Source organism: Equus quagga, chromosome 17 (assembly GCF_021613505.1).
Source record: "Equus quagga isolate Etosha38 chromosome 17, UCLA_HA_Equagga_1.0, whole genome shotgun sequence".
Classification (NCBI taxonomy): domain Eukaryota; kingdom Metazoa; phylum Chordata; class Mammalia; order Perissodactyla; family Equidae; genus Equus; species Equus quagga.
In genome coordinates this window covers 32,450,187-32,476,084 of record NC_060283.1, presented here as the reverse complement: position 1 = coordinate 32,476,084, position 25,898 = coordinate 32,450,187, and the positions used below count along the sequence as shown (strand labels likewise).

At 40.9% G+C, this 25,898-nt stretch overlaps 1 protein-coding gene across 4 annotated transcripts in view; it reads left to right on the top strand.

Annotated features, from left to right (window-relative positions):
- The window catches only part of FARP2 (FERM, ARH/RhoGEF and pleckstrin domain protein 2), a 108,887-nt gene that overhangs the window by 24,879 nt on the left and 58,110 nt on the right, over positions 1 to 25,898 (top strand). For all 4 annotated transcript variants that reach the window (XM_046643757.1, XM_046643756.1, XM_046643755.1 and 1 more), the window contains exons 3-5: positions 23,198 to 23,302; positions 23,993 to 24,035; positions 25,435 to 25,513. In XM_046643757.1, coding sequence (XP_046499713.1) covers positions 23,198 to 23,302; positions 23,993 to 24,035; positions 25,435 to 25,513 — 227 coding nt within the window. The remainder of the gene's footprint in view (positions 1 to 23,197; positions 23,303 to 23,992; positions 24,036 to 25,434; positions 25,514 to 25,898) is intronic.

Here is a 25,898-nt window from a genome sequence, read left to right as displayed (position 1 = left end):
AAGGCCCTCAGCTGATTCTGGGCAGGATGGAGGGCTGGTGGCTTTGAGCAGAGTTGACATGTTCTGGAACGTATATCCTCCCACCAAGTTCCCATCGGCTTGTCACTGTCTACTGGGCACCCTTTGCTGATGCCATTTCTCCTGACCTTCATTCCTTCCCCTCCATTCATTCATTCATTCATTCATCGAACCAAATAGGCAACACCTCTCTCTTACCCACACTAGAAGGTGCAGTGTTCTCAAGGCTCCATTCCAGCTTCACTTCTATGGGTCATTTCTAGGTCATACAAGCTCCACAATTCACTTTCAGTATTGAAAAAGCTGATTCTATGTTATTGATCACTTTTAGATATAGAAAGTAACCAAGATTCTCTAGAAAGTTAATTGTAGAATTACAATTAGGTCTCTTCTTTCAAAGAGAGCATTCTGCGTTTTCACTTGTACAGAGTGTTTTATACATGTTTTTTTCTGAAATTATAATTGTCTTACTATTTCACAAATACTGTGTCCACTAAGATTAGCACTTGCGCTGGCAGCACCTCAGCTCTCTGGAGTGAAGCTGTCCTCTGGTGAGACCCCTCCAAGTCCTGCCCTGCACGGCAAGCGCAGAGCCCCAGGGTTACACGCTGCCTCCCTCTGCATTGACTCCTAGAACACCAGCCGAGATGTCACCCGGGGTTCCTTGTGCTTCTTGTTTTAGAGCGACTTCATCTGAAAAGTGATTGAATTTCCATAACATAAGTAATACATGTTCATTGTAGAAAAACAGAACATCTTAAGTGGCCCACAGCCAAGGACAACCACCCAGCGGGAACAGACATTCATATTTATCTATTCATGTACATTAAACAAAATTAGAATCGTACTATACACATTTTTGTAGTGTATTTTTAAACTTAATATATTGTGAACATTTTTCTGTGTAATTACTCTTTGAAAAGTTTTTAATGGCTTACGTAGTTTTCTATTTTCAATTTCTCTGAAATAAATCTTTATACACTTCTTGATTGTTTCCTTGAGGTAAATGTCTAGAAATGGATGTTCTGCATCAGAAGGTATTCTACAATTTTTTGTTTTTTTATTAAGATTATGATATATTACAACCTTGTGAGATTTCAGTTGTACATTATTGTTAGCCATGTTGTGGGTACACCACTTCCCCCTTTGTGCCCTCCCCCCACCCTCCCCCTTTTCCCTGGTAACCACCAATCAGATCTCCTTGTCTGTATGTTGACTTCCACCTATGAGTGGAGTCATATAGAGTTCGTCTTTCTCTGTCTGGCTTATTTCACTTAACATAATACCCTCAAGGTCCATCCATGTTGATGCGAATGGGACAATTTTGTCCTTTTATATGACTGAGTAGAATTCCATTGTGTCTATATACCATATCTTCTTTATCCAATCATCAGTTGCTGGGCACTTAGGTTGGTTCCACGTCTTGGCTATTGTAAATAATGCTGCGATGAACATAGGGGTGCAAGGGACTCTTGGAATTGCTGATTTCAGGTTCTTAGTATAGATACCCGGTAGTGGGATGGCTGGATCATAAGGTATTTCTACTTTTAACTTTTTGAGAAATCTCCATACTGTTTTCCATAGTGGCTGCACCAGTTTGCATTCCCACCAACAGTGTATGAGGGTTCCTTTTTCTCCACAACCTCTCCAACATTTGTCACTTTTGGTTTTGGATATTTTTGCCAATGTAACGGGTGTAAGGTGATATCTTAGTGTAGTTTTGATTTGCATTTCCCTGATGATTAGTGATGCTGAGCATCTTTTCATGTGTCTATTGGCCATCCTTATATCTTCTTTGGAGAAGTGTCTGTTCATGCCCTCTGCCCATTTTTTGACCGGGTTGTTTGTTTTTTTGTTGTTGAGCTGTGTGAGTTCTTTATATATTATGGAGATTAACCGTTTGTCGGATAAGTAGCTTGTAAATATTTTTTCCCAATTAGTGGGCTGTTTTTTTGTTTCAGTCCTGTTTTCCCTTGCCTTGAAGAAGCTCTTTAGTCTGATGAAGTCCCATTTGTTTATTCTCTCTATTGTTTCCCTCATCTGAGGAGTTATGGTGTCCAAAAAGATTCTTTTGAAACTGATGTCAAAGAGTGTACTGCCTATATTCTCTTCTAGAAGATTTATTGTTTCAGGCCTAATCTTTAGGTCTTTGATCCATTTTGAGTTTATTTTTGTGAATGGTGAAGGTATTGTACAATTTTTTGATATCTTTGATGCATATTGTAAAATTTGTCCCACGAGCAGCAGAAGCACTTTATTCCCTTACCCGCAGTGTAGGCAAGTGCTCGTTTCTCTCACCTTTGTGAACATTTCCTATTATAATTTTTAATAAAATCTCCAGTTTGATAGGCAAAATGTTATTTTTTTTAGACAGTTTTAGCAGACATCTGTTTTGTTTTTTGTCTTGTGGAGTTTTATTTTTTTGGTGTTTGGTTTACATTATTTTTTGGTTTTGTTTTTTATTGTGGTAAAAATACACATAACCAAAATTTATCATCTTAGCCATTTTTAAGTGCATAATTCAGTGGTGTTAAATACATTCACGTTATTGAGCAGTCATTGCTACCATCCATCCCTATAATTCTTAAAAAGCTGAACCTCTGTACCCATGAAACACTGACTCCTCATTCTCCCCTCCCCTTCTGGCCCCTAGCAATACCACTCTACTTTATGTCTCTATGATTTTGAGTACTCTAAGTGTCTCATTTAGTGGAATCTTACAGTATTTGTTCTTCTGTGACTGGCTTACTTCACTTAGCATAATGTCCTCAACGTTCATCCATGTTGTAGCATGTTGCAGAATTTCCTTCCTTTTTCAGGCTGAATAATATTTCGTTGTGTGTATATACAACATTTTGCTTATCCATTCAGTGTTGGGGGACATTTGGGCTGCTTCTGTGTTTTGGCTGTTGTGAATGATGCTGCCGTGCACATGGGTGTACTCACATCTCCTCAAGACTCTGCGTTCAGTTCTTATGGACGCGTGCCCAGAAGTGGGATTACTGGATCATATGGTAACTCTGTTTGTAATTTTTTGAGGAACCTCCATACTGTTTTCCTTAGTGGCTGTACCATTTTACATTCTCACTAACAGTACATAAGGATTCCAATTTCTTCACATCCTCACCAACACTTGTTGTTTTCTGGGATTTTGATAGCAGCCATCTTAATGGATATGAGGTGGTATCTCATTGTAGTTTTGATTTGCATTTCCCTAATGATCAGTGATGTTGAGCATCTTTTCATGGGCTTATTGGCCATTTGGATATCTTCTTTGGAGAAATGTCTATTCAAGTCCTTTGCCCTTTTTTTATTTTTGTAGCTTAGCCAATCTTTTCTTTTTTTAAAGTTAATTTTTATTGAGTTTATGATAGTTTACAATCTTGTGAAATTTCAGTTGTACATTATTGTTTGTCAGTCGTGTTGTAGGTGCACCCCTTCACCCTTTGTGCCCACCCTCCCTTTCCCCTGATAGCCACTAATCTGTTCTCTTTGTCCTTTGCCCATTTTTGAATCCAGTTTTATTGTTGTATATCCTGGATCTTAACCCCTTATCAGATATATGATTTACAAATATTTCTACATTGTATTTGAAGTTAAAAAAATAGGAAGTTAAGAGTGGAGGAAATAGTAAATACATTGTATTTGAAGTAATAAAAAAAAACAGAAATAAGAATCAGGGAATGCTGGAGACTTCACAGAATGTGACAACTTACGGTGAAGAAAAGGTCAGAAAAATTATGGAAAGCACACACAAGGATTCGATGCCTGCGAAATGGGCCGTTGGTGTGGGTTGGGCTGTGCTGACTGACCCAGTGGCTCTCGGGGACAGCATTGTTCAGCAGGTGTTTACTGACCATCTGCCATCCGCCAGGCACTGTGTTAGAAGCTGGGAGTGCAGGGGTGAACAGGATGGACAATGAAATTCAGCCTTCTCTTATTCTGCAGTGGGGGCTTGACGATAAACACCGTAAAACAGAAAAAGCCCATAGTGCTCAGGAGAGAAATAAAACAAGGAGGGCAGGGGAATGTGGGGTTGCCCTCTTAGATGGGAAGGAAGGTGGGTGGGCACTGCGGACCTCTCTTCTCAAGAAGAGTGCTCAAGGTGGTTGGAGCAGCACGTGCAGGGGGCTTGAGGCAGAGGCAGAAATGCACCGAGTGCATGATGACTGGATCAAAGCCAGGCCAGGGCCTGACCCAGGGTGCGGCATGGACAGGAGGAGCAGAGAGCTGGTGAGAATCACTTTGGTCCTGGAAATATCTTGAAGCTGGAGCCTACAGGATTTGCTGGCGTAAAAATGTGGGCTTAGAAAGCAAAGAGCCAAGATGGTCCCAGGTTTAGACCTGGACGGGAGCCCGTGGGGAGAGCTGTTTGTGGCCACATGGAGTTTGAGGTGCTCCTCAGCATCTGAGTGGAGGGCCCTTGCTGTGTCCTCAAGGGACCTGGGCTCTTGTGCATAGGGGCAGGGGTGGCCATTGCCATGACCTTCCAGAAGGTGCCCTTCTGTGATACCATCTTCATGTTCCTACTAGTTCATATGGAGATGCAAGTATCAGAGATGTTACACTTTTGGCCAAGGAGGCAGCTTTTCTAAACTATCCTCAGTCCTTGACTCCTGGGTTGCAATAATTATGGGCTTTTATTTTTAGGGAGATTTTGACTAGTCGTTAAAGAGAAACACGAAAAACATCTGTAAATGCTTCCAAACTGTTGTTGTTGGAATGTTCTGTGCACATGTGTTGTGCTTTTATGCGTATCACTTTGTAGTTTATGTAACACAGCTTCATTTTGCCACAGTGGCAGAGAGGATCCCAGGCCTTACTTACGGGCTTTTTCTGATGACAGTGAAAATCAAAAAGAAGTGTTTTCCTCCTCAGTCCACTGTCTTGAACACCTGCCCAGACCTGAGAACCTTCTCAAAAGCTTCAATTTAGACTTCTGTCCTAAGTTTATTGACAAATCTGAAATATCTTTTTCTAAAGTAAATTGAGTGATCTATGAAAAATACATTCTTTCTTAGTATTCTATTTTTAGATATTTATGTTTTCTCATAATTATACTTTTTGGATTTGTGTGGTCCTTACTAATATGTGGACATATGCTTTTTTGCATGTGTTGATATCTGAAACTAGTAAAGTCAGATTTTTTTAGCAGACAAAAAGCCTTTTTTTCCTCTTAAAATAATTTTCAGTTAAGACAACTCAATGATTTAAGGCTCTGGACATTGCTATCCACCTGGAAAATATGTTTGAACATACATGTTAAAAATGCATAGTGAGCTCTTTTATTAAAGAGCTTTTATTTGTCAAACTTTATTAAATCAGGCATAAGCATATTCAGCTTTATAGCTGTTTGCTTCTGGCTTTAGTTTACATCAATCTCACATCTTTTAAAACCATGGAAAATAATAGAAACATATCTTGAATATAGTTAAGAATGTAAACTGTATTATAAAATGAAATTATAAATGTAAGTACTAACGTATAAAATTGAACTTGTTAGCATACTAGCATAAAGAATAAAAATAGGCGTGTTGAGAGGCTCTGATAAACTCTTGCTAAGAAAGGTTTGCGGGGCTTCAGCTTTTTCTGATTTAGTGAAATCAAGTTGGGAGAGAACTAAGAGCACTAGAGGAGGGCAGACTTGTTTTGGAAAATTGTTGCTGTGAAGTTCTGAGAACCAGTGTTCTGTATTGCTGTAAGTTTTCTGCAGGTTAGAAATTGAAGCTGTTGTTTTTGATTATTCAAGTCAACTGGATTTATAAAATAATAGTGTTTTGTCTTTTTTTTTTTTGCATTTTCCACCCTAGAAAGTTTAGTGTATTTTTTTCATATTATAAAATTAATACATGATCACAGTAAAAAAATTCCATCAATATGAAAGAGCACAGAGGGCAACAATTACTTCTTCTCCTCCACCCAGAAATAACCCTTTGACATTTTGGTTGTGTCGCCCGTTTAGTTCCTCCAGCCCTCGGGCACTGCTTGTTGTGCACTTGTGTGTCTGCGTGCGACTCGTCTGTGGACTGCTTTTGTCCACTTGATACTTAAGCACCAAGGAAGGACGTTAGCTTCCCATTGTTAATGTGTTTATGTCTATATTTCCCTTTTTACCTCCTGTATTTTTGTTTTATGAATGTTGACACTGTTAATTGGTACAAAGATAGTCATTGTTATGTCTTGATGGGCATAGCACTGTTTTCCTCTTGTAAAATGTCCTTTTTTTGTCTCACTGCCTTTTTGGCCTAAATTCAACCATGTATTCTATAAAGTTCAGATTCCCTTGCTTTTTTTTGTTTGCAGTATGCCTGGTATACCCATGTCATTCTTTTATTTTCAACCTTTCTGAATCATTTGCTTTAGCTGTGGTTCTTATGTACAACCTACTGGCCGACATTGAGTGTTTACCACATTCCAGGTGCTGTTCTAAAGCACTTTGCGTATATTATTTAATTTCGTCTTACCATTAGCATTATTATTAGTTTTATTTTACACTTGAGAAATCTGAGCTACAGAAAGCTTTAAAAATTTACACAGTAGGGGCCGGCCCAGTGGCACAGCAGTTAAGCGCACACATTCTGTTTCGGTGGCCTGGGGTTGGCTGGTTCAGATCCCAGGTGCAGACATGGCACCACTTGGCAAGCCATGCTGTGGTAGGCGTCCCACATATAAAGTAGAGGAAGATGGGCACGGATGTTAGCTCAGGGCCAGTCTTCCTCAGCAAAAAGAGGAGGATTGGCAGCAGTTAGCTCAGGGCTAATCTTCCTCAAAAAAAAAATTCCCAGTATTGGAAGTGTAAGCCAGGACAATTAGGAAAAAAAGAAAAAGAAGAAAAAATAAAATAAAAGGCATCCTGATATCTCTATTTACAGATGACATTATCATGTATATGGAAAATCCTAAGGAATCTACCAAAAAAAAAGAAAACCTATTAGAACTAACAAAAAATTCAGCAAAGTTGCAGGATACAAAATCAATATACAAAGAACAATTGTATTTCTTTATACTAGCAATGAACCATCTCAAAATAAAATTAAGAAAGCAATTCCATTTACAGTGGCATCAAAAAAGAATAAAATACTTGGGAATAAATTTAACAAAAGAACCTCAAAACGTATACACTCTCTAGTAGTCAACTACTAATTTCTTGAAGGAGAAATCTGTAGTTATAACCCATAAAGAGAGACTTTTGAAAAGCCAATTAGTAACCTGGAGATTTTTAATTTAACTTTTTTTTATAGAAAAGTTCCAAAAGGAATAACCCAGAAAAGGTCTTTTCTCTTTCCCATTTAATTATAAAAATAATTGCAAATTCCCAAGCCCAATAAATTATAATTAAAATACAACCCACTGATTTGTTTATTTATCGGGTCAAAATATCTTCCCTTTTGCCTTGTGCATCCATTTTCCTATATTTTAAAACTTAAATCACAGTTGTAGAGGTTTTTTTTTAAGATTGGCACCTGAGCTAACATCTGTTGGCAATCTTTTTTCTTCTTCTTCTTCTCCTCCTCCCCAAAGCCCCCCAGTACACAGTTGTATATTCTGGTTCTAGGTCCCTCTGGTTGTGCTATGTGGGACGCCACCTCAGCCTGGCTTGATGAGTGGTGCCATGTCTTTCCCCAGGATCCAAACCAGCAAAACCTTGGGCCACTGAAGCGGAGCACACAAAATTAACCACTTGACCACAGGGCCAGCCCCAGCTGTAGAGTATTTATGTTGAATCCAGCTACAGAAATATTTACTATTTTTTACATTGCAATTTTTCCCTGAAAAACTAAACACAATAATATATGTAAAATCCTAAAATAATTACATCTCTGTTCCATTCTGCTCTGCATTTACATTTGGCCTGTCCATTAGAAGTAGTGATAGGTGATAGAACAAAATTGTATGTTTTTTCTCAAAAGTTCCATTAATTAGGGGGAAAAAAGGCTACATGCTACTAAAAGCAAACTCAATAAATCTCACTCTGTGTTTCTGAAAAACGTGATCTTTAATGAGAAATTTTAAATGCCAGAACCATGTGTCAAAAGAAACTCAGATTTTTTTTCCTTCAATAAATACCTAAAGATTAAAGGAAAAGATTTGGCTTAGAGAACATGTATTATTCACTTCATTTTAGGATGATGTTTACCAAAATATCGTAAGTACTTATTAGCAACCGTTCCTAGTACTTCGAGCAAACGGCAGTAAAATGAAACATAAACCTCAGCTGTGAAAGCCCCGGAGTTTTGCTTTGCATTTCATCACTCCACTTCCCCATGCCCTCCCTGTTTAGGGTAGCCCAGATTGTAACAATCACAGAGACAGTGCAGTATTTCCAAACAGAAATACTATGCTTATGCACCAAAAACTATAAAACTGCTGAAAGAAAGTAAAGAAGATCTAAATAAGTGGAAAAACATGCCATGTTCATGTTCATGTCATGAGAAGACTTACTGTTGTTAAGATGGTATTAATTCCCAACTAATCTACAGATTTAATGTGATCCCTGTCAAAATCCCAGCTGGCTTTTTTGCAGAAATTGACACACTGATTTTAAGATTTATATGGAAACGCAAGGGACCTAGAATAGCCAAAACAATCCTGAAGAAGGAGAAAGTTGAAGGACGCACATGTTCCCATTTCAAAACTCACCCCCAGGCTACAGTAATCAAGGGGGTGCGGTAGTGGTATAAGGATAGACATGTAGGTCAGTGGAGTAACTGAGAGTCCAGAAATCCTTACGTGTATGATCAACTCGTGAAAATGTCGTGAAGAGAGTGCCAAGCCAATTCAGTGGGAAACAAACAGTCCTCAACAACTGGTGCCAAGACGACTGGACACCCATACGTGAAAGAACGAAGCTGGACGCCTACCTCACACCACACACAGACACTGACTCAAGATAGATCAATGATCTAAATGTCAGAGTTAAAACTGAAACTCTTAGAAGACCTAGGAGTAAATTTTCGTGATCTCAGATTAGGCAATGGTTTTTTTTGTTGGTTTTTTTTTTTAAAGGTTTTATTTTTTTCCTTTTTCTCCCCAAAGCCCCCAGTACATAGTTGTATATTCTTCGTTGTGGGTCCTTCTAGTTGTGGCATGTGGGACGCTGCCTCAGTGTGGTTTGATGAGCAGTGCCATGTCCGCGCCCAGGATTTGAACCAACGAAACACTGGGTCACCTGCAGCGGAGCGCGCGAACTTAACCACTCCGCCATGGGGCCAGCCCCATAGACAATGGTTTTTTATATATGGACACCAAAATCACAAGTGACAAGAGAAAGAATAGATAAATTGGGCTTTATTAAAATAAAAAAATTTGTGCTAGAAATAATACTATTGCAAAAGTGAAAAGCATGAGAGAAAATATTTGCGAATTATATAACTGATAAGGAATTTATATCCAGAATATTTTTTTTAAATAACTCACAACTCGATAATAAAAAGACAAGTAGCGCAGCTTGAAGTATTACCCAAGGTCACTTACTAGAAAGCAGGCACATGGGAACACTCACCCAGCTGATCCTTTTCTTTCAATAGCTGTTATCTTTTCTTTCTAGAGCTCTTGTATCTCTACTCTGTGCTCTTAAATTACAGAGGCAGTTGCTGTATTAACTGTTTTTAATTTCATGATGAAATTTTGGTCAAAGTCTTATCTATTAAAAGGCAACGTTTTTCTGCTGAGTGTTCATCTGACATTTGTTTTTTTCCGTTTCTTTCCTCCTTTTATCTTGAATATCTTTGAATATTTGCAGCGATGGTTCTATTTTGATCACCCATCTTTGAAGCAGATAAATTGCTCGTGGATTGGCTGTTTTAGGGAGGTGTTGTGTGGGTGGCTGGTTATAGACTAGTTGAATTTTGAAGTTTATCTAATGACCTGAAGTTTGTGTGTGAGTTAGTTTAGCCTTTATTTCTTCTCAAGCCAATGGCAGTGGCTAGCAGCGGAGTTTGTCACAGTGTAGCCTTTCTCGCTGTCCCGCACAGGCAGCTTGCTGTGGTTTCTGGTTTGGTCTGGCCTCCTGTGCAGCTCCAGGCCAGATGAGCTCAAATGCCTCTTGCCCCTCATTTTTGCACCAAGGGATTTAGGTTTTACTCCCAGGTTATGCCATTCGCCGCTGATGGGTTCTCTTTGAGGCTACTTCTGAAATTTGCGTGTGACATCTCGTTTGCATCTTCCCGTGCACACCAACACCTCTGGCTCTGTCGCTGTGGGCACTCCTCCCACAAAGTTTGTGATTCAGAGTTTAGCAATTTCCTAGTTTTGCTGAAAATGGAGTTTACATTTTTGTTTCTTATTCTCTTTTTTGATTTTGAATGATTCTAGCAAGAGATTGAGGAAATGACAGCTCACGTTACCATCTTCAAGAGAAGAGTCACTGAGTATTTTTTGGATTGTTGCCCCTCGAACCCCATGTCCTTTATCATCTCCTCTCCTGGAATTCCTCTCAGACACATTCCTGAATTTGAACTTTTCTTTCATTATTTCCATCTCTAGAAGAATGCTTCTATTTATTTTCCACACTGCTGATTCAGATTACATCTTACCCATTCTGCAACTCAGGCCTCCTGTTGAGCTTTAATTTCTAGAGTTATCTTTTTATTTCCCCTTTTTATTCTCTAGTTGCCTTGATTTTTTTCAAAGTCTCCTCATTTTATGAATACATTGACCTTTTTGAGAATCTTAATTTTTTTAATTACATTTTCTTTGGTATATATCACATTTTCTCTGTTCACTGGGAATTAATTTCTCTGCTTTTCAGGTTGCTATCTCTATTTCAGGAGTTGGGTTTAAGTGTCTGGTCATTCTTGGTTGTCCATGTATTTTTGCAAATGAGGTTCCAGGGATTAGCTACTGAGGGGGAAAGGAGAACACTAAAGAATACAGACAGAGGAGATCCAGACTGATCAGTATTGGTTTCATTGACCTTTTTAAAAGGCCCAGTTTGATTTTCCCAGGCAGGCCTCCCTTCTGAAAACGACAGCTGCCTGGCTGCAGGGCCATGGGAGTGAGCAAGGTCCTGGCGAGGTGCGTGGGCAGGGCACGCTGACAGACAGGTTCCTTGTTGTGTATGAGTTTTCACAAGTACATGCAAGTGAGGACAGGCAAGCCGACCAGAACCCCTTCCGTTGACGAGGAAGAAGAAAGGATTACCCAAGAGCCTGACTGCTCTGAGAGATTTACTGCTGAGCTGAGATATGCTTCCATTCTGCGTGTTCCCTGATGCTAAGTTACAGACAAGGACAGAAAACATAGTGGGTTGAACAGCCAACTCCTAAAAGTTATCAGAAATAGCGGGTTGCTTCTTTGGCTGCTGATGTATGACATATACTCTGTACGAATGTGGTGGGGAAGCGGGATGAAACTGGGCCTCGTTGATAGGGTGCGTGTCCTTTTGGATGTTCCCTTGCTCAGGTGTGAGGAGACTGACGGTCCTTCGCCTCATGGGAGGGTGTTTCACATTCCCCTCTCGCTGCGCTCACATCTCAACCCCTCCACACCCCACTGGTTCCTCTGTTAGGGAGCTCATCACCAGGGCTGTGTTCTCAGGCTGCCAGCCGCCTTCCCCTACTTGTGAGAGCCGCGTGAAGACAGTTTTTCTTGTCCTGATGAATTCGGGGATTTAAGTAGGAAACCAGCGGAACGGGTGCTTAAGTGCCCCTCTCTGCGGTTATGACTCTCCCACTGTTAGACTTCCTGGGGTCATGCCGTGCTGCTGCTCCCATTACGTTCCAGTCATTGTGCTGGCAGCTTACGTTCAGACAAACTGCAGGAGGACGACTGTAGAGCTGGCTTTTTTCTCCCCAGTTTTAGAACTCTTCTTTCCAGGCTAAAGATGTTAAGGCTGTGAAGACCATGGGCATTTTCCAGGGTGTCCCCACTGAATTATTCAGGGTCCAGTCAGGGGACAAAACACACCAGTAATTTGAACTGGGAAATGTAAGAGAAGTAATTATTAACCATAACAGGGATTAACTACTGAGGGGGGGAAAGGAGAATACTAAAGAATACAGAAAGAGGAGATGCATGAGCAGCCACCAGCCCAGACTTGGAAGAGGCCTCCTCCCTAAGGAGGTTCAGACACTTGGATGGTAGAAACATCTGCTAAGGCACCGCGGGAATGGCCGGGCAGGCAGGAAGCTGCTCACTGGACTGGAGGGAGAGGAGAGTCACAGGCCGGGAGGGTGAGTCAGTGGGTCTCCTACACACAGCCAGCAAGGAAGCTACCTGCTGCCAGCTTGTGCCGTAGCAGCAAGAAAGCCAAAAACCCCAGGAACAGAGAGAGAAGCCCCTTCTTCATGTGGTATCCCCCAGCGCCATTACCGACAAGGCCAGCTCCTGAAAGAGAAATGGCTACAGGGTCCTGCCCCAGTATCACGAAGCAAGGCGAAGAAGGGTGGTTTTGGAGCAGAGAGGCAATATATAGGTAACTACCTCACCCATATTAACAGATTCAGTTGTGGGGATTTTAAGCTGTGCTGTTTCCTTGAGTGGTTTAAGAGAAGCTGTTGTAGAAAGAGCTAGGGTAATGTATCCGTTAATACATAAGCTCATTTTATGCCCGCATCTTATGGTAGAGATGACTTTTGGGCCAGCTGATCTCTTTAGTATCAGAACACTGAATGCATGGGAAGGCACGCCTCCTCCTATGACATAGAATCCCTGCCCTGATAGCAGAAGTAGCAGTTACGTCCTTATGCTCTCAAATTTAACACAAGTCCTTATGACTTTCAGTGCAATTTGGAGTGGATCTTTGGTATACAGTGTTTTATGAATATATGAGAACCTAAAATCTGAAAGTGTGCCAGAGGAAGAATGAAATGCCCATCAAAGATGTTGGTGACCTTTCAAAGAATCTAGAATGAATGTAGCTACAGTTTCCTGTAAACTCTCAAGATTATTTTCATTACACAGTATAATATTATAAAAGGATATTTGGGATTGATCTAATTATTAGGGAAAATCGTAAGTAATGAAACTGACAGTAGAGATACGAATTATATAATGGGAGTGGGCATCTAGATAGATAGAGGAGTTATAATTTGGCAAATGGACTGTAAATGGGCACATGAAACAAACAAGTTGAAGGACAAAATCAAGCATTTTCAAGAAGAAGTTTCCCACACTGATTCAGACAAAGAATAAAGAAGCACTTTGTTAGCTGAGCTTTTGTAGCCCATTCCCATCCAGGCAAAATCTGTAATGGACTTTTGTTGATGTAAATTTTTAACAATATGCTTTATGTCTAAGCTTGGAGAAGAACTTCAATGCCGTGACCAACTGGAAAAATGGAAACACTGAACAAAAAATTTTTGTTTTTACCCTATATTTTGTATATTCTTAACGATGTTTCTCATCCAGCCTAGTGTGGAAACACAGCTGTGATGTGGGTGGCGGCTTCCTTCAGGGGGAAGCGGTCTTCTTCCGCTGTGAGTGTCTGCTGTTGATCCCAGTGCTCAGGTGTCTGTAAGGCCTTTCCACTGTAGTTCAGGGAGAGCTCGTTTCGTCTGATCATTTGCTACTTGGGGAACATACAGTGGGTACTACAGTCCAACAGATGGTGAATTTCTGTATTTTTAGGAACAGAAGGTAAATTTTAAATATAGAAGATGAGAGAGGGTAGAAATGGACATGTGACAGATACAAGGGACACTGAGAACAGGGCCGACTGTGATGTTTAATGAACTACAGTCCTGGTCATGATAGCCCTAGAAAAATTAAGAGGAATGAACCTGTGAAAAATTATTTTGGCAAGTAAGATTGAAAAATACTCAGTTTAGTATCTTTAAAATATAGAAAAAATGAGTTTTCATATGTTTACATACAAGTTGCCAAAAGAAATTATTGAATGCCGTCTTGAATAACATGCCCCCATCATAGAATCCAGGGCATCTCCGTCTCATCTCTTTTCTTTCTCATTCTGGGTAGATGAAACAATCTCCTCTTTTTTTTTTTTTTTTTTTTTTGAGGAAGATTAGCCCTGAGCTAATATCTGCAGCCAATCCTCCTCTCTTTTTGCTGAGGAAGACTGGCCCTGGGCTAACATCCGTGCCCATCTTCCTCTGCTTTTTTTTTAATATGTGGGATGCCTGCCACAGCGTGGCTTGCCAAGTGGTGCCACATGTCTGCACCCAGGATCCGAACCAGTGAACCCCAGGCCCTTGAAGTTGAACGTGTGAACTTAACCACTGCGCCACCGGGCCGACCCCAAACAATCTCCTCTTTTAGACACTTATCAAGAAGATACTTTGCAGGGCTGGCCTGGTGGCTAGTGGTTAAGTTCACGCACTCCACTTTGGCAGCCTGGGGGTCACAGGTTCAGATCCCAGGCGTGGACTTAGCACCATTTGTCAAGCCGTGCTGTGGTGGCGTCCCAAGCTTAGCATACCTACCAAGTGGAAAGCCAGGATCCCAGCTGCAAAGTCTGTGCCCTTATAGCTGAAGGACAGAAGTTACTCCTTGTGATGAACTGAGGAGCCGGAAGACAGCTGGAGGAAACACCAGCTGCCCTGCACGTCATGAGTTCTGAGGTTATCAAGCAGCAGTTAAGTTGACACATTAGAGATTTTATAGAGGGATTATTATAAAACTAATGAAAGATCAGGTTTCCTGAACTCTGAAGGCTTTTTTACCTATTTTCCTTGTAATTACTTTCTTACTGAGGTGTAACCTGCACAGTAAAGTGCACATACCTTCCGTGCACAGCTGGATGAATTTTACGTATGTGTGCACCCAGGTACCGCCTCCTAGATGAAGATGTACAGCTTGTGCCCTCCCAGTCACTTACAACCCTCCAAAAGTAGACACTGTTTTGATCTTTAGTACCATCAAATGGTTTTGCCAGATCTTGAGTTTCTTGTAAATATAATCATAAAGTGTATATTCTGTGGGATTTATCAGTATTGTTGCATGTGGCTACAGTTTCTTTGTTTTTTCATTGCTGGGTCATATTCCATTATATGAACAAAACATGGATACTATTTATCCATCCTGTTTGGTCGACATTTCAGCTGTTTTCGGTTTTTGCCTACTATAAATAATGGTCCTGTGCATTCTTGAACATGTCTTTTGGTGTATGTAAACAGACTTTTTGTTGAGTCTATACCCAGGACTGGAATTGCGGCGTCATAGGGTATGTGTATGTGTGGCTCCAGTAGATGCTGTCAATCACTTTTCCAAAGAGATTGTACGGATTTACATTCCCACCATCAATGTGCGAGACTCCAGTTCCTCCACGTTCTTGCCAACACTCCGTGTTATCAGTCCTTTTATTTTTAGCCATCCTATGGGGAGTCTTGTGGTATCTCACTGTGGTTTTAATGTGTGTTTCCCTGATGTCATATTGTGCAACTTTTCTTACTGTTTATGAGCCATTTAGATATTCTCTTTTGTAAAATGCCTATTCAAGTCTTTTTGCCTGTTTTTCTTTAATTGGATTGTCTATATTTTCCTTATGATTTGTAGATCTTTATATATATATATTGGCTATCTGACTTTAGTTGGATTTTTGTACTGCAAATACCTTCTAGTTTGTTACTTGCCTTTTTCCTATCTTAATAGTGTCTTCTGATGTACAGAAGTTTGTAATTTTCAGGTAGTTCAATTTATCAGTCATTCTTTTGTGGTCAGTGCTTTTTGTGTCCTATTTGAGAAATATGTACCTACCCCAAGCTTTATTGTTTTACTTTTCCATGATTCATGTTGAATTAATATTTGTGTGTGGTGTGAGGTAGGGGTCAGTGTTCATTTTTTTCCATATGGATATTCACTTCCCTCAGTGTCATTTGTTGAAAAGACCCTCCTTCCTGCACTGAATTACAGTAGTGCCTTTGCTGTAAATCAGGTGACTGCGTATATGTGGATCTGCTTGTGGACTCTCCTGTGTTCCACTGATCTGTTTTTGCACCAGTACCATACTGTCTTAATTACTGTAGCTTTAGAATAAGTCTTGATATCTGAAAGTGAGTCTTACAACTTTGTTCTTCAATGTTGTCTTTGGTATCAATATAATTTTTTTCTTTAAGATTTTATTTTTCCTTTTTTTCTCAAAGCCCCCCAGTACATAGTTGTGTATTTCTAGTTGTGGGTCCTTCTAGTTGTGGCATGTAGGACGCTGCCTCAGCATGGCTTGACGAGCAGTGCCATGTCTGTGCCCAGGATTCCCCCGGCGAAACCCTGGACCACCAAAGCAGAGCACGCGAACTTAACTGCTCAGCCACAGGGCTGGCCCCTCAATATAATTTTTGAAATTGCTTGTCAGTCCCCACAAACACAAGCTGCTGGGATTTTAATTGGAACTGCATTGAATCTATAGATCACATGGGGAGAACTGACATGTTCTATGAATGGATAGAGCATATTCATGGATTGGAAGATATTGAGTATACCCCTTCCTACATTATTTTAGGTTTTCTCAGCGATGATTTATAATTTTCAGTATGGCAGACTTCTACATCTTTCAGTTTATTCCTGGATATTTGATTTTCTTTGACATTGTAAATGGCATTTTTTTACATTTCACTTTATAGTTGTTTATTATTAGTTTATAGAAATAGTTGTTTTTTGTATTGACTTTATATCCTGTGACCTAGCTAAATTCATTTATTAATTCTAATAGTTTATATGTAGTCTTTTTTTTCACTTGCTAAGAGTCTGTATTTTTGTTTTCTTTAACTTTTTGTTTTGAAGCAATCTCAAACTTAAAGATGCAAAAAGAGTACAAAAATTAAAGAATTTTTTTTTCCTGAGTTATTTCAGAGTGAGTTGCCAACACGGCCCCAACACCCTTACACTTGAAATGTATTTTCTACAAACAAGGAGGTTTATCATCAGTATAATTCAAGACAGTAACACGGTCCATTCCTACTGCCTGGTCCCCAGGCCCTGCTCAGGTTGCCCCACTGGTCCCACTAGTGTCCTTTATAACAAAGGACCCAGTCCACAGTCACGCCTCTCTGGTCTCCAGCCTGTGACTTTCATGACCTTGACTTTTTTTTTTTTTTGAGGAAGATTAGCCCTGAGCTAACATCTGCTGCCACTCCTCTTTTTGCTGAGGAAGACTGGCCCTGAGCTAACATCCATGCCCATCTTCCTCTAGTTTATATGTGGGACACCTACCACAGCATGGCTTGCCAAGCAGTGCATATGTCCGCACCCAGGATCTGAACCTGCGAACCCTGGACCACCGAAGTGGAATGTGCGAACTTAGCCACTGTGCCACTGGGCAGGACCCAGACCTTGACATTTTTGAAGACAACAACAGTTATTTTGTGGACGAGTCTCAGACTGACTTTGCTGTTTCCTCATGATTGGATTCGAGTCCTGCATCTTTGGCAGGGTGCTATGGACTGAATGTTTGTGTCCCCCAAATTCCTGTTGAAACCCAGCCCCAACTGTGATGGGATTAGGCAGTGTGGGCCCTTTGAGAGGTGACTAGGTCATGAGGGTGGAGCCCTCGTGAATAGGACCCCGGAGAGCTCCCTCGCCCCTTCCACCATGTGAGGACACAGCGAGCAGATGGCCACCTGGGTCCCTCACCAGACCCTGAATCTGCCGATGCCTTGATCTTGGACTTCCAGCCTCCAGAAGTGTGAGAGGGAAATCCCTGCTGTTGATGAGCCCCCGGTCTGTGTCACAGCAGCCAGGACAACTGAGACACAGGGAGGGCGCAGGAGTGCTGGCTCTCCCTGCTCCTGGTAGGTGGTGTGCAGTGGCAGTGTGTCCCATTTCTGGGGACGTTCACTTTGACACTGATTGAGGTGAGCTCTGCCAGGCTTCTCCACAGTGAAGTTACTCTGCGTCCTCGGTCACTAGTAAGGATTTTGTGAGGAGGTTCTTTGAAACATGAGAGTGTCTCATTGCTCATCAAAGTTTCAGTTTATTCATTTATTTATATCACTGTGGACTTGTGGATTCCTGTTCTGTTCAGTGGGTTTCTAGCCATCATTTCTTTATTTTCTTTGATGCTCAGTTTGTCCCAGATTTGACCAGTGGGAACTGCGTGTGTGTCCTTTTGACATGTCTCCATTTTCCTGTGAGTGCTTCCTTCCTTTCTGGCACAAAATGTGGTTTCGTCTTGCTCTCTCCCTGACCCAGACTCGGCATCAGCCCTTTCTCCAAGGAAGATATGTGTGGGAGGTGTGCTCCCTACTTTCTGAGTCTTGCTGATCCCAGGACCTCTCAGTGGACAGACCTAGTGACTGTGGCCCTCTATGCCGGGCAACCCTCCCACGTAGACATCTTCCCTATTGCTGCTCTGACATCCCAGTCTGGGCTGCTGTCTCTCTTGACACTACTGACATTACCCTCCTCCACCCCCACCCACCCCTTCACTGAGGGATAACCCCTCACCCCACCTGGGTTTCAACATCCTGCCCTTGGTCCTTGTGTACAAATTCCCCCTTCCCCCACCCACACTCAGCCTACTTTTTTATTTTTAAAAAATTGCAGAAACTTTTTTAAAAAATAGATTAGTACATGCTCATGATACAAATTTCAAAAGATATAAGATATATAGTCACACAATTCAATTCTCAGGAACCAACCACCATTCCTAGTTACTGTGCTCCTTCCAGAGAGAGACTATACATGTACCTACATACATATATACATATTTATGTATTTATATCCCCCCGTACAGATGGTGGCATAGGCATTGTCCTGCACCTTGCTTTTTTCTCTTAACAGTATATCTTGGAGGTCATTCCATTTTGGTGCATAGAGAGCAGCCTTAGTCTAAGTCTGCCTTGAATGTCATTGGATGTGCCATTAACCTGTCTTGTACTGGTAGATTTAGGCTATGTTTAATCGTTTGTTATTAGAGGCATTATTGGAACAAATACTGTTTTACATGCATAGTTTTGCGCCTGTGAAATACTTCTTAGAAGTGGGATTTTTAAGAGAATGATGTAGACATTTGAATTTTTTTTTTAAAGATTTTATTTTTCCTTTTTCTCCCCAAAGCCCCCTGGTACATAGATGTATATTTTTTAGATGTGGGTCCTTCTAGTTGTGGCACGCGGGACGCCGCCTCAGAGTGACTTGACGAGCTCTTCTCTGCTCTCCTTTTTCTCTCTTATAAAAATTTCTCCATGAGCTTACTTATATTATGTCTATTCTAAGATATTTCAACTTTTTGTTACTGTTACAAATTTGGTTGTTTCTTCCTTTCTGTCCTGAAAATGGTTAATTATGTATGTGGAGGTTGTTGATATCGGCATAAAAATTTTCCCCCTCCAGCAGACTGAGTTCCATCTTTTTCATAATAGTTTTCTAGTTGATATTCTTGGATTTTCAAAGTAAATTATCGTATCTGCAAACACTGATAGTTTTGCTTCCTCTTTTTTGACTTTTCACCTCTCGTTTCTGTTTTGATGTCAGTGTTACACGGTAGTGACGGAGTGTACTGTGGGAGTGGCCTCTTTATCTTGTTAGATGTTAAAGGTTCACATAGCTCTTCCTTTTGTTAAGAATTTATGTCAAGAGTGGAATGAGGGCCAGCCCTGGTAGCCTAGCAGTTAAGTTCGGCATGCTCTGCTTTGGTGGCCCAAGTTCAGTCCCCAGGCACGGACCTGCACCACTCATCTGTCAGTGGCCATCCTGTGGCAGCAGCTCACATACAAAAAGAGGAAGATTGGCAGCGAATGTTAGCAAAGGGCAAATCTTCCTCAGCAAAAAAGAAAAAAAGAAAAAGAAATTCAATTTTATCAGATGCCTCCTCAGATTCTGGGGATAATCTTAGGATTGTTTTTTTCCTACAGATCTGTTGATATAATGTAGTAATAAACATCCTATTATTATATTGAATTATTCTCTATCTTCTGACTAATTTTACTTGTTTATAGTACATTTAGTTTTAGTTGCTGGATTATGTTTGCTGATATTTTAGGATATTTTCATTGATAACCATAGAGGGAAATTTTTCTGTAGTGTGTGTATGTGTTTGTGGATTTGTTTGGAGTTCGGGGGTTCTTTTCTATAAATCAGATTTAGAAGGAATTCCCCCCGCCCCCGACCACAAGGCTTTGGATTAATTTAAATAGTTTTGGAAATGTCTCTTCCTACATGGTCTGTGAAAACACCTGGTTCTGATGGTTTTTGTAGGAATTGAGTATATATTTCAGGTGACACAAAGAAAACAACATTCCTTTTGTTACCTGAACATAGGATAGTTGCCTTAGGAAAACTTTTTTAGTTTAGTAAAATTTGCTCCAATTCAGGAGGTTGAACACACATCCATATGCATATATATGTGTCTCTATCCATTCATGTGTATGTATATATGTGTGTCATACATGTTTATGTATATAAACCCAGCCATGTGTATATGTGTGTATCCATACCTGTGTATTTATGTGTATCCACTCATGTGTATATCCATATGTGTGGGGGGTATGTGTATCTAAATGCAAATACATATGTGATTAAATGCATTTTTGTACCAGATTTACAAAGCCTATTCTGAGTCTTGGATGCTGTACGATAATAGTGCTCATGTGTGCCTACACATCTGATGCCCGTTGGTGTCCCTTAGCCTGGTCACGCAGGCCTCCTGGAGCAAGCCAGACTGCACAAGCCTGGGTGTGCAAATCCCCCCCGGAATGGGTGAAGCAGGTGGCCTAGGGCTGTGTGGTCAAGCTGAGGGACTTGGGGTGTTCCCAGCTGATCCTGTGGAACCTCCCAACCGCCAACCCCATCTCCAGTCCTGGAGTGACATGTCAGCGGGAGGATAGCGAGGAGGGCCTGCATGGTTCTCCTGGTGGGCGTGGAGAGGAGGCGTGGCTCTGAGAGGACTTCCTAGGTAGTTGTATAACCCAGGGGTTGTTTAGGTTTCGAAGGAGCTGATCGCATCAAACGCTGTGATTTCCATGATTTCTGACTGGTGAACACCGAGGAGATTTGCTTGCACGTCGGCCTGAGAGGCCCTGGTGTGAGTGCATTCTCCTCCTAACACAGTGGCTGCGGATCACTGCCTGCCTCTTCCCAGTACCCGCCTGCATCACAGTGAGCTCTTCCCTTGATACTTTCAAGAGATGCTGTCAGAGTGACTTAAACCCAGCAAGTTTCCTCTTCTGTTCTCTGTAAATCATATTTTCTGTGTAAGATTACTTTCTAGCTCACCTTTCCGTTCTGATGAGATGCTCATTGTACTGGTTCTCTGTGTCCTATAGGAGCATAAACACTTCTCGGGTACACAGTAAGAAAATCTGGTGGTTGAACTTAAAGGAATATCATGTCTTTTGGAACAGTAGAGATTTGTCTGTCCCCCCACTGCATATATAATTTTTTTTTTTTTGAGGAAGATTGGCCCTGAGCTAACATTTGTTGCCAATCTTCCTCTTTTTGCTTGAGGAAGATTGTCACTGAGCTAACGTCTGTGTCGGTCTTCTTCTATTTTATGTGGGGTGCCACCACAGCGTGGCTTGACAAGCAGTGCTAGGGCCGCACCCGGGATCCAAACCGGCAAACCCCAGGCTGCCCAACCTGGAGCACATGAACTTAACCACTACACCATGGGGCTGGCCCCCATATAATTTTTTAATTGTAAATATGATATATGCCTATTGATGAAAAACTGAGACATTACAAAAGTTCATAAATAAGGTGAAAGTGGAAGCCCTCGTCCCCATCCCCACTTCTACTCAGCCCTTTAACAGTGGTTACTTACCTTCAGAGGTACGAGGTACAGCCTTCCAGACTTGTTTCCATTTTATGAAAATGGGGTGTGCGTGTTTTATGAAACAGAATCATCTTATATACACTGTATAGAAATGGAAACCTTTTTTTCTTGACTAAAGTGTAGTCTCGGACTTTATTTCATGATAGTACATATAGAGTTGTGTTCTTTTTAAAAGTTGCATAATTTTCAGTTATGGATGTACCATTGTTTATTTTACCAATTCTTACTGAGTTTGTTTTTGCATATTTAGCTCTGTCCAGCTGTGTGAGAATACCTGTAGGAGAAAGTTCTAGAAGTGGAATTGGTGGGACAAAGATATTTGTGTACACTTTAAAGATTTTTTTTTTCCTTCTTCTCCCCAAAACCCCCTGGTATATAGTTGTATATATTTTTAGTTGTGGGTCCTTCTAGTTGTGGCATGTGGGATGCCCCCTCAGCATGGCTTGATGAGTGGTGCCATGTCTGCGCCTAGGATCCAAACCCGTGAAACCCTGGGCTGCTGAAGCAGAGTGCACGAACTTAACCTCCCGGCCACAGGGCCAGCCCCTATGTGTACACTTTAAATTTTGAAGATGTTTTACATTATCCCAGAAGGTCATATGAACTTGCGTTCTCCCCGCAGTGTGTGGATGTGGCTGTCTTCCCGCAGCCACACCACTACTGGCATCATCGTTCTTCTAATCCTCATTGGTAGGTGGAAAATGACATCTCACTGTTTTAGTTTATGTTATCATTAGAGGGCTTGAATACCTTTTTGTATGTCTAATAGTCATTTGTATTTCTTCACCCAATTCATAAGAGCAATATGAGAGATTATAATTTTTTCAGTATGATTCTAGATTTTAACTTTATTCAATGGCTTTCTATTTAGAAGTTTTTCATTTTTATGTAATCAAATCTATCCATCTTTCGTTTGTGCTATGCTTAGGAAGACTTACCCCAAGATTACAGAAACATTCTCCACTGTTTTATTCTAGTCCTTAGTCCGCTGGAATTTATTTTTTGTGAACAGTGTGAACCAGAGATCTACCTTCATTTTCTTCTAAATAGAAAGCTGATTGCCCCACCTCGTCTCTGAACAGTCCATGTTCTTATCACTAATTTGAAATGCTACCAAATAATAAGTTATTCACCGGGATCTAATGCACACGTGGACTGTGAGACTCACCTTTTTAGTAAATATCAGAATTACTTGATAAAATGCTTACCAAGACTACAAATGGTTCTATAGCCTAAAGTTACAAAGAAATATGGCTAAATACACACTGAGAAAGTAACATTGAAGGAATTTTTTCACTTTATTTTGATGTCAGTTTCTGAGCTCAAAGAGCCTCAGGTCATTTACCTGCTTTGTGATAGTTTATAAACCTTACTAGGAGGCAAAGTGAAGCAAGAAACTGCATACAATACAGTGTTACCTGTGGGGAGTAGCTTCAGGCCTCAGTGTCATAGTCTCTGTTGTTCAAAGTCACTTAATCCTCTTCGTGCTTCTTCTTACCTGTCTCATCACAGCCTAAATGCGACGGCCAGACGCTGCTGACCCACGTGTGGAGGCGCTTGAACCTGATAGAATGTGACTACTTTGGCTTGGAGTTTCAAAACAGCCAGTCCTGCTGGGTATGTGCTTTCGGTGGTTTTGGAAGCAGGCTCTAGCGCTCTAGTGGAATGCTTGTGGCGCACACGGGGCACAGAGAGCCTTTAAGGACCTGCTCTTGACCTGCTGTCATGATACAAGCGAGGCATTTCATAACTGGTACATTATTATCAAAGCTGCACTACTAAAATGTTTTATTTGTAGCTGTTGGGAGTGTATTTGCCTTTTATCTAAGCCTAAATTCGCATTCTCCCTAAATTTGCTCTGGCAAGCAGCACGTGTGCCGAGGAAATCCTGTCTTCATAAGTTACAAAAGCAACCTCTAGTACATCGTGCAGGATAATCGTTTTGAAAGTGGATTTCGAGCAAACTGATTTACCAAACTGGTTATGCCTCATTTTACCTAATAGATGAACCTTCAAAAGTGTGGCGCTTCCATGTTTAGAGGCGGGACGGTTCAGAGACAGCAGCAGCCCCCGTGCAGCGTAGTGGAGGCGTCCAGCACAGCGCGGCACCTTCCTGCCCCCTGCCTCAGCGCCGGCTGCTGTGCCTCCTGGTCTGTCAGGGTTTGACCTTGTGTAAGGGCAGGAGGGCCAAGATAGGCCTGCCTTAAATATCTCTCTTAATTATAAATAGTTTTGTATTTCGTAACCTATCTGTTGAGTAGAGAAATTGTTTAATGGATTTGATCTCTTTTCTTAAATCTTCTTTAGATTTGGCTTGAACCCATGAAACCTATTATTAGGCAAGTACGAAGTAAGTTGTTTTTTTTCTTTAACTCTTTAAAGTTCTGTTCATTTAAGATGCTTTTGTTCTTGCTTGTTCAGACCCATGGCATACTCATATGTCCATTGTTACCACCCTGGATGGCAGGGAAGTGACCACCGACAGCAGAGGGACTTGGAACTCATTTTGCTGTTCAGTTTTAAACCAGAACAGATGGGAGTGGGGCAGTACTTTACCTCGGAGGGCTCTCGGTTACTTGCCTTAAATTTGAAAGTAATAGGATATGCTGATTGATATATCACTTGAATTTTTGGCCAGTATGCAAAAATAACTATGCAGTTTCTAAGTTATGAAAAGACATTGAGGTTCTTCCTTTGATTAGCAATTTTTATGAAATAGTTAATACTATTCTGTAATTGTAAACACAATTCTTTTTGTTAGTCTCTTTATTAAATTTTAAAACTTAAGGCATGTAGTAATACTTCTTAGCTCTTATGTAATTGTATAGGAAGAAATCTCTAGTAGTCTGGATTCAGCTGTAACTTTTTTAGTACTTGAGTTGAGGAGAAAAGAATGTGTAGAAGTAACTTTATATTTCACTGAGAAGCTAAGGCCATTTAGGTTGCCATAGCATTTTAGCAAAACAGTTTCTCCTTTCTTTTTCTTTTTCTTTTGTTGAGGAAGATTTACCCTGAGCTAACATCTGTTGCCAGTCTTCCTCTTTTTGCTTGAGGAAGGTTGGCCATGACCTAACATCTGTGCCAATCTTCCTCTATTTTGTATGTGGGATGCCACCATAGCATGGCCACTGATGAGTGGTATACCCTGTGCCCAGGATCCCAACCTGGGCCACTGAAGTAGAGCACGCCAAACTTAACCACTAGGCCACAGGGCCAGCCCCTAGTTTCTCTTTTCTTTTTTTTTGGTGAGGAAGATTGGCCCTGAGCTAACATCTGTTGCCAATCTTCCTCTATTGTCTGTGGGATGCCACCACAGCATGGCTTGACAAGTTGTGCTAGGTCTGCACCTGGGATCCAAACCTGGAAATCCTGGGCTGCCAAAGAGGAGCACACGAACTTTACCACTATGCCACTGGGCCAGCCCTGAACACCTTAACTTTTTTTAATCCTAAAATATAAACAAGAATATATTTTTAAAATTTTATATCCAATTTCCTGCTTGTTTTTAGGGTTCCTTTGAGTAATCTCTGCTTAATGCATCAATTGTTTAATTTTTCTTTGATACATATGCCTGATACTTAGGACTCATAATTTCACACGTAGGAAATTTCTTAATATTATCTTATTTGAAAAGATTTACTTTAACAGTCCATTTGAGAGCACTAGCTTAATTACACTGAAGTATATGGAAAGATAGCAAGTACAGAGATTGACCTTATTTGTGAAGTTTAAAATTTTTCTTTTTATAGGGCCAAAGAATGCAATGCTTCGCCTAGCGGTGAAATTTTTCCCACCTGATCCGGGTCAGTTGCAAGAAGAATATACACGGTAAAGAGCCTGTACTGAACTGGAGCTGCTGTCAGCGAGGTCCTGAATTCAGCTGTGTCTCCCACAGCACCTGGCTCATTAGGTGCTCAGGGTAGATTTATTCAAAGGACGAATGAGCCTAGCATACACGAAAAAGTATAATCAGTGTATAGTCGTCAAAAGAAGCGTTTTGGCAATTAACTCTTACACAAACTCAAATGCAAATAGGACTTGGAAGAAAGGTTTATGGTACAAGTTTGAGAGGAGACAGTGGGGTGTTAGGTCACTGTTGAACTAATATTCCCCAAATAAGCATAGGTTTATACATGTGCATAAAGTCCTTAGGAATTTTAGCCATATGTTTACTTCTTTATCAACAAAATAAACTTAATTGGGAGAAGGACCA